This window comes from Nicotiana attenuata, unplaced genomic scaffold (genome assembly GCF_001879085.1).
Source record: "Nicotiana attenuata strain UT unplaced genomic scaffold, NIATTr2, whole genome shotgun sequence".
Taxonomy (NCBI): Eukaryota; Viridiplantae; Streptophyta; class Magnoliopsida; order Solanales; family Solanaceae; genus Nicotiana; species Nicotiana attenuata.
The window spans coordinates 744,456-753,698 of record NW_017670394.1 but is presented as its reverse complement, the minus strand read 5'-3'; the positions used below and the strand labels follow the sequence as shown (position 1 = coordinate 753,698).

The window sequence follows — 9,243 nt, the reverse complement described above, 5'->3', positions numbered from 1 at the left end:
AAAAGCAAGACTAAACCTATTTTTTAAGGGGAGAGACGCCACTTTGGAGTAAAAACACACACGGGATCGTGAGGAAGCGGAGAATTCTCAGTTTCTTCATCTTTTTCTAGTATTTTCAATTGATTCAACAATTATGCAATTGTGTTGATTACATCATGAGTGGCTAAACACCCATTGTTCTGGGGTTGTGATTTAGCCATGAATATTGTTGTTTGATATAAACTTAACCTTGATTATAATTCACCAACATATGGTTGTTTCTTCAATTCTGTGTTTAATTGCTTAGTTGTCTGGCCAGCAGTTAGGTTCTATTTACTATCTATGCTATGCTTGGGAAAGCCGTCTTTAGATTAGAGAAGAATTGAAGAGAGCATGATCTTAACCCTTAGGGGGAGCGGATTTGTGGTTAGCATAGGAATATACCTAGTTACCGTGCTTAATTAAATATCGTGATCTTAATGCGTTCTTAATAGATTAATTTCATAGGAATATAGGCGTTAATTTATTGAGAATAGGTGAGTAGTACTTCGGGAGAAGGCTATGAGAGCATTTATCGATTAATTAGCAACCATGAGTGAATTATATGAAGGGGAGAGTTAATTAGAACACAATATGATTGGTGAATCGATCACAACCCTGGAATACTTGTCTCTACTGAATACACAACAATCAACTCGTTACTTGATAATTTAGTTATTATTTAGAATCGTAGTATCATATAATCATATTATCGGACTTTGATTTTAGCTGGACTGAATAACAATTTTAGTGATTTAGTGAGTAGTTTAAGCAAGTCTCTGTGGGTTCGACACTTAACTTATCATTATATTACTTGTCGACCACGTATACTTGCGTGTGTGTTTGGGAGCAACAATAGCTCAGCAACCGCATAAACAAGATGGTGCAAGATGGTGTGTACTGTGAAAGAGGGATGCTCTCATGAACCAATTCTATTAGGAAGAACATAAGTCTAAAATAAGAAGATCACATATACCAGCTAGCCACGTTGAACCCATGGTTGAAGAATGAGGTGATAAAAAAAGTTGTGTATATGCAAGAGTAGTCATAATTTTTTTTTTTAGTTCTTGGAAATTTGCCCTTTAGTGACTATTTCTTTATCTTTAGCAGGATTCCCTTCATAGTCATCAAAGTTTTAGCATCTCATACATAGCACCTTGATAGTTGATAGAACATGTGCAGACTATACCAATCAAATAGAAAAAGAACTTATGCAAACTATTGTTTATCCATCCTATAGAAGAACACTGGGGGAAGAACATGTCAGCAAGTTGTAATTTGTGACCTAATCTATAGGGACCTCCGTAGATTTATAATTTCCACTTCATAATTTCTCATGGAAATTCTATCAGATCTTTGATGTATGCACATTCATAGGACAAATCTCGTACTAATACATCTTCATGGCATCTAGCTTTAATATTCAACATCTTCCTGTGTGATGCTGGTTAAGTGAGAAAGGTGAGCTAAAAATGATTTCAAGTGTTAAAAGATTAGAAACATGGCCAAAATACTGATAAATTTGCAGTCAGCACTACATCTGGGCAGGAATTAGTTTGAGGGGCCGAGATCTATGAATTTATACACCATCCACAAGTTTCAAGAAGCAATATTGATGAAAATCAGATGAGATGAATCAGACTTGCATTCCTTGTTTGGCCTTCACTTTTACCCTTTCAATTTGACTTCAAGGTATTACTTGAAAGAAAGGGAAAGAGAAAAAAGATCTCTTTAAAGTGGATTGTATATATCTTTCTAGCTTGAGTAGCATTCTCGCTGTATTGGATGTTGCCCTGTTCTTCGGCTTTCTGAGGTCACACTTATCTTCAATCCTTTGACTGCATGTCACATTCTTTCTGTAGATTCTTGTATTTCTAGCTGGATTTGCAATTTCTATGCTGGGATAACCTGCTGTCTTTTTTTAGTTATTTTCGATTTTTTGGAAGTCAAAAACTTATTGATTTGTATGCTTATAATGATTCCTATGTGCTTGTTGTTGTGTGTGCTTGGGGAATTTCTTCTGTGTTCTGTTTTCCTTGGTCTTTTGGCCCTAGGAAATGTGTCCGTGTTCCATTTTCTTTTTGGATTTTGTCCACTCTGGTTAGGAGGCATGAATGCTTCGCGTGTTGCTTTATACTTTCTGTTCAGCACTTCCATTTCAACTTCAAGAATTTTGTAATGGCTTCTCCTGGAGGGAGTCTGAGTCTTATAATTGTTATTTTTATAATCTAACTGCTAGGTGATCACAAAGTTTTGCTCTGAGCGCATTGCAAAATATGCCTTTGAATATGCGTACCTCAACAATCGCAAGAAAGTGACCGCTGTGCACAAAGCAAACATCATGAAACTCGCTGATGGTTTGTTTCTGGAGTCTTGTCGCGAGATTGCTAGCAAGTACCCTGGTATCAAGTACGACGAGATCATTGTGGATAACTGCTGCATGCAACTTGTATCGAAGCCAGAGCAATTTGACGTTATGGTAAAGATTTAGTGCACTAGTCTTAGTTAATTTTGATCAACGATTACTTTTTGGTTACGGAAATTATTACCTTGCTGCATGATGTTCACTCTATGTTCACTTTCATCATCATTTGAAGCATTTTCTCTCCTTATACAGTAGTTGAATGAGCTACGGTAATAGTTTGCCGAGGTTACATTTTAGGAATACTTTATATTCTCTTTTTCAAACAATGGAGGGTGGGGAAGAGGTGATGGGTGATGGTAAGTAAACTGAAAAGATGAAGTTTGAACTTGAGGTTGCTGACATGAGAAATAGAGATGATGCTTTCATTTTGTTGGAGTTTGTAACAGTGGTGTGTCTAATCAATAACTCGTGAATTATTTGTTTGGTCAGATGAATACACACACAGAGGCACGCATATTATATGCGACATGTGTTATGATAATATGCATGTATGATGTGTGTCTGTTATATCATGTGTGCGCTTACCTCTGTGTCCTTTCATTCTTCTTCTGAATTTCATTGTCACTCTATCTTCCCGTGTGGATGTTGCTTTGAAATTGTATGTCACAGGTCACCCCTAATCTCTATGGAAATCTGGTGGCAAATACAGCAGCTGGTATTGCTGGAGGCACAGGTGTAATGTCAGGAGGTGTGTATAATTAGCAGCCAGTTTTCTTCCTAGTTAACTTGGATACTTTTCAAAAGTTGGTTTTCTGCATATATCCTCTTTCATCTCCCTCCTTGCTAATTTGGTTTGTGTCATTTAAAGTGCCATTCATCTTCCGAGCAGCTTTAACGATTGGAGTATGCCTAAGATGATTCATGTGTTTATTACATGAATGAAGATTGGACTTCGTGTGCCAGGTAATGTTGGGGCGGACCATGCCGTTTTTGAGCAAGGTGCTTCAGCAGGAAATGAGAAGATAGTGGAACAAAAAAAGGCAAATCCTGACTAGAGACTGCAGTGAAGCATGTAATTGCAGAAGGTAAATACAGGACCAAGGATGTTGGCGGAGATAGTACCACCCAAGAAGTTGTGGATGCCGTAATAGCAAATCTGGACTGAATTTCGAAAGTGATCTCCCCGTGTGTTCAAGATGAAGTGTTTATTCACGCCAGATGTTCTCCTACACCATTATTCTTGTGCTGATTTTGGTTGTTCAGTACTTTTGGTGTCGCTGTTAACTTCAGAGATGTCATATTTGGTCAAAGTGATCGGTTCCTCGATAGAAATATCACAATATGAATCGGAATTTCATAATTATAGTAGCTGCTTAATAAATATTGCGTATAACTCGTTTCTGTGCAGCACAAAGATTCTCGTCTCAGGAGGAAAATTAAAAATTTGATTATAGCAACCGGTGAAGTTTAGAAGCCCTCGAGACAGGTAACAACAACAACAACATCCCAGTATTACCCCACACCGCAAGCTCTCGAGATAGGTCTTTGAGGTATAATCTCCACAAACTAGTTTCACTTGCACAAGCATATCAGATGGATTTTCTAAGCTGGGCGTTATATTCTAGTTCATTTATTTGGACCTTGAACAATAAGGCTAGCATTTTAAGTTCGCTACTCTTCGTTCCAAAAAGAATTTTTTCCTTCCCTTTTTGGTTAATCTATGCAGTGTTTTTTCCCCATATTAAGACAGTTCCAATACAATGTATACAGGAGCAAGAAGGTATGCTTGATCCTCTCTTTTCTTCTCAGTACAACTTTTTCACTATTCTATTCTCTAAAAATAGTAGTCAATGTATGCGCAAATGTTCACTGCACAAGTACTAACAATTCACATTTTTAACTCGTCTGAATAGTCATGTCAAGTCAACCTAAAGCAGTTGATATGGAATGAAAGAAGTGTAATTATTAAAGCAAGCTAAGCACATTTGGCCTTGCTGTTGGCTAATCCTCCTACCAAGTGTTTGTTGAATCAACATTTCTGTTATGAATACACTGTATTTGGATGTCCATTTAGTACTCCTTGAAGAAGCTTGCATTCAAACAAGTAGCTTAAGCAATTTATGAACCTTCGTCTTCGTTGCTACTATGCTAGCAACGAAGGAAAAGGTCAAGAAGATTCATAACGAACCCAACGAGATCTATGAATATCATTCTAATTTAAGTCTTAAACCCTTACATTGTCCAGTTTGTAGTGAGAACTCGCAGATGTCTCGAGTAATATCCATTTTAGTGGATGTAATAACAAAACAAATACGATTCTTCTTTTATTTAAAGTATATTGATTTTTTGGAAAAAGATTATCCTCATTTGCAATTTTTAGCCTTATATTAAGTTTGGCAAAGATAGCTCCAAAAAATTGGCCAAAATGTATAGGCTAAAGGATGATGCATTTGGAAGCTCAATTGCGGGCCCCAGTGTAGATGGGTATTAAGACCTGCATATTATTGGGCAACATTATTCAATTGTATGGCCCATGTCGTCTTAGGACATATGATTGTCAAGACAAATGTAGCTATCAGTACTATATATTACAAACGTTTCTAACTTTGATGCCACTATTAAGATATTGACACTGATATTTTCAACAAAAAATCAATCACGTGGAGACGAAGAGATGTAAAAAAATCAGGGAGGGACTTGGGAAAAGCCACTGATAGAGGATTGCGTGTTCTGATCAAGTAATGCAATCTGTTTAAGTACCTAATCCTGATTAGCATCCAAATCTGGTAATACTGGAAAGCGACATTACCATTTTAGGCGCCAACAATTTCTTAATAATGTTAGTTATGCTCACTAGGAATATAATACTTGTTGTCGTGCTGTCTATTGCATAACTCAGATATTTTTATGGTTTAGATATTAATTAAATGATATAATGCTAGGGTAATTAAGATTTTTATATAAATCATACAAGAGGAAAGGTAGATCAACTACCAATAAATTAATACTTATAGGACTATCAAAGTTTGTGTGGACTTGGTGAAGTACAGAAATCAAGTTATTCATCCTATCGCAGTAACAATGGCAACTAATCACAGAAAGAAGCAGGTGATAGCAATAATAGGAGCTGGAATAAGTGGTCTCTTGGCCTGCAAATACAGCCTTTCAAAAGGTTTCGATCCCATAGTGTTTGAATCCGAGGACAGCATTGGGGGTGTGTGGACTAAGACCATTGAGAGTACCAAGTTGCAGACACCAAGACCTTTTTACCAGTTCTCTGATTTTCCATGGCCTGATTCTGTAACCGATATGTTCCCCGGCCAACAAGCTGTAATGGAGTACATTGAATCGTATGCTCGTCACTTCGACTTGCTCCGACACATTCAGTTCAATAGCAAAGTGTTGAGCCTCAGTTATGAATCTGGTGGCGGCTCTGACGGAGATCAATGGAATTTGTGGGGCGGCGCCGGGGAGCCTTTAAGCAGTAAAGGGAAGTGGAATGTCACTGTACAGGACACTCAAAACCCCTCCCCGCAGGTAATTAGATAATTAACCACCCCTTATATATATAGCAAATCCATTAAAAAAAAATTGCTATGCCGCCGGCTGTTACTCTTTCTTTATCTCCTATTCCCTTAGTTTGTTTGCCATATAATTTGGGTCAATTAGTACAGTAGTATTTACGTAGTGGAATACATTAGTAAGAGTAGTGGAGCAGACAAGCTAGTATTACATTACTAACACTGTTTTAATATAATTCCCCAGTAATTACTGGAATAGCTAATAATCTAATGCAAAACTCGTGATTCAAACATAAGCAATATTGAAATTTCTCTTCTTCGAGGACCGACAACTAGTCCCTATAGAAGCTCCATTTAAAAAGAAGAGGAGTGTGTATAATGATTGTTTGTAACCAAGCAGAGCTGCATAGCGGTTCTCTGTAACTGTACGACAGAGTGCCATTTCAAAAACTTCCACAAATTATTTTACAAGTTCAATTCAATGTTTATTGTTGGGTTTATTATCCGAGTTGTCTCCTGCTTGATATGTATCTCCATAACACTGTAATCTGTGCTGGCTAGCCATGTTATTGGTATATCAGTTACAATGACTAAAGCTTTCTTGATAAGCAGATCACAAGTTGTTACAATTAAGCCATAAGAATTTACTAAGCTGAAGATATGTTTGGGGGAAAAAAAGAAGATTCATACAACGCAAATATTAGTTTGTGGTTTGACCATATCTCTCGTGGCTGCAGGTATACCAAGTTGATTTTGTAGTGGTTTGCGTGGGAAGATTCAGCCAAGTTCCAAACATCCCTGAATTTCCTCTAAATAAAGGTCCCGAAGTATTTGAGGGTAAAGTTATCCATTCAATGGATTATTCCAAAATGGACTCCACAACTGCAACCAACTTCGTCAAAGGAAAACATGTAGCCGTCATTGGGTCCCAGAAATCAGGAATGGACATTGCCATGGAATGCTCCATAGTTAATGGTAACTACTGCTAATAATCTTCTATATACTTTCATTCCCTCTACCCCTTTATTGTTTGTTTATAAATATCAGCTTCACTCTGGTTGCACTATTTTTGCAGGGATTGAACGTCCATGCACAGTAATAACCAGGACACCACATTGGAACATTCCCGATTATTTTCCATGGGGATTCCCTTTGGCATATCTCTACCTAAATCGATTCTCCGAACTTATGGTGCATAAACCCGGCGAAGGCCTTCTTCTAAGTCTCCTCGCCACAACTCTTTCACCATTGGTAATTATTTTCTTCTTGACTAATTTAACTCATATAAAGACTCAACTTATATGTGCAGCAACGATTAGTCATGCTTTCTCGTTCACATTAATAATGCATCTGAAGACAAAGCCATACACCATGAGATTGACTAGAGGTTTCTTGATCTGAGATGAACATATTAAGAAACAAGTACTGTTCGTTTCTGGCCGTGGACTGTAGCCATATTTCTGGCTCAATAACAAAGGACTGAGAATCTGAGTAGCTTTCTAAATTGGAAAGACCTTGAATATGGAAAGGAAGGTTATTGAACTCCTCTAGCGCGTAAAATTCACTTGTTGCACAAGCAACCAACCACTGATCGTCCAAACTCACAAAAAATAATAACTGATAGGGAGGTTAATGGCATGTAAAAAGCAAAGAAAAGATTCTTTACATGACACCACTAGGCACCCAAAAGGATAAATGAACTAAGAAAGTGGAGTTTAACTGGATAGTTACAATATTAAGGTTACATGTCAACGATATAAGTCAGAAGAATCAAACTATATGACTGATATGTAACACATATACATGCAACAAGTTAAGTGAGGAAACAAGAAAAATAAATACAATTGCTGCTGAAACAACTCAGCAACATGTGTCGACAAAGTTACCACTCTTCCTTCTCAAGTTATTAGATGTCGCCTTAAAGTTACTACTCATAAGTTCAAAGTTACAACAATATGATTTCTACTTTTTCTCTCACAAAACTAACATGAAGTACTAAATTGATTTCACTCCTATTTTACAGAGGTGGGCCTTCTCAAAATTTGTAGAAAGTTATTTACAACACAAACTCGGGCTTGCAAAACATGGAATGGTGCCAGATCATAGTTTCTTAAAGGAATTGAGTTCATGTTTAATTTCTATAGTGCCTGAGGGCTTTTATGACAGAGTTGAGGAAGGAAGTATCAAGCTCAAGAAAACAAAGAGCTTTGGATTCTCAAAAGAAGGCATCGTGCTCGAGGGTCAGGCTGAACCAATAAAATCCGACTTAGTCATACTCGCTACTGGCTTCAAGGGAATTGATAAGCTCAAACACATTTTTGAATCACCAAAATTCCAAGGCTTCATTGCAGGGAAAGATGATTATGCAGTTCCTCTCTATAGGTGAGTATTAAATCCTTATGTAGCGGTGAGAATTCTTTTGCATACGTTTATCAGATTTATCCGAATGTATATAACCTCATCTTGTGTGAAAGTAATGTCATTCCGGATGATTTTCAGGGAATGCATTCATCCCCAAATTCCACAACTGGCAATAATTGGATTCTCAGAAAGTGTAGCAAATCTATACACCTCGGAAATAAGATGCCGATGGCTGGCAGAACTTCTTGATGGAAAATTTAAGCTACCTAATATCAAGGTCATGGAGAAAGACATAGCAGAATGGGATAAATACAAGAAGAGATATTCATATTCGAAGAACTACAGGAGATCATGCATCGCTGCGTTGCATATTTGGTACAATGACCAACTGTGCAGGGACATGGGCTGGAATCCTAAGAGGAAAAAGGGTCTTTTGGCTGAGTGGTTCGATCCTTATGGACCAATGGATTACGCCGGCTAACATATAGTATAAGAGTCTCTTTCATCTGTGTCTCGCTTGTTTTTAAAATCCTGCTGTACTTTTCTTATTTTCTTTCGTGTTGATGGTCGGGTACTTTACAGCTTGTTTGGATGGTTGTTACCTGCTCTATTGTATGAGACTGTTACTTTAAATCCAATGTTTGTTTTGATTGTTACTTAATTTTTTTTCTATCGTATCGTTAAATCCGTCGTTACATAACAACGAAAAACACCACATTATGGAACGACCGATTTGGTATGGTGGTCGCATCGTTACCTTATTTTTTTCTCTCATCTTGCGCTTCCTTGGGTGCCAAGGAAACGGTCTATAGGCTCAAAGGGCTAGCAATGGGAAAATTTTATTTATAAGTGACAAGCACCTTCATGGTCAAGTAAGAAACACCTACATCATCTCCTAGACTAGCATAACTTAATGATTTCGCGTTGATTAACACACGGGGCAAGTTCTAGACTACACAGGATAGCACAGAGTATCAA

At 37.4% G+C, this 9,243-nt stretch overlaps 2 protein-coding genes across 5 annotated transcripts; both read left to right on the top strand.

Moving 5' to 3' along the window:
• Positions 1 to 872: 872 nt before the first annotated feature.
• LOC109238805 (isocitrate dehydrogenase [NAD] regulatory subunit 1, mitochondrial-like) lies at positions 873 to 5,190 on the top strand. 4 transcript variants are annotated; one of them, XM_019405286.1, is made up of 5 exons: positions 873 to 1,479; positions 1,547 to 1,710; positions 2,258 to 2,497; positions 3,053 to 3,131; positions 3,347 to 5,190. In XM_019405286.1, the coding sequence occupies exons 3-5, from the start codon at positions 2,360 to 2,362 to the stop codon at positions 3,436 to 3,438; spliced, it is 309 nt and encodes a 102-aa protein (XP_019260831.1). In that variant the 5' UTR covers positions 873 to 1,479; positions 1,547 to 1,710; positions 2,258 to 2,359; the 3' UTR covers positions 3,439 to 5,190. The 4 variants fall into 4 exon arrangements, with proteins under 4 accessions (XP_019260831.1, XP_019260830.1, XP_019260833.1 ...); XM_019405285.1 differs by having other exon boundaries at positions 873 to 1,710; XM_019405288.1 differs by having other exon boundaries at positions 873 to 1,710; positions 3,273 to 3,436.
• A 165-nt stretch (positions 5,191 to 5,355) lies between these two features.
• LOC109238804 (probable flavin-containing monooxygenase 1) lies at positions 5,356 to 8,926 on the top strand. Its single transcript, XM_019405284.1, has 5 exons — positions 5,356 to 5,920; positions 6,642 to 6,879; positions 6,980 to 7,155; positions 7,928 to 8,286; positions 8,404 to 8,926. The coding sequence occupies exons 1-5, from the start codon at positions 5,465 to 5,467 to the stop codon at positions 8,744 to 8,746; spliced, it is 1,572 nt and encodes a 523-aa protein (XP_019260829.1). The 5' UTR covers positions 5,356 to 5,464; the 3' UTR covers positions 8,747 to 8,926.
• The last annotated feature ends 317 nt before the right edge of the window (positions 8,927 to 9,243 follow it).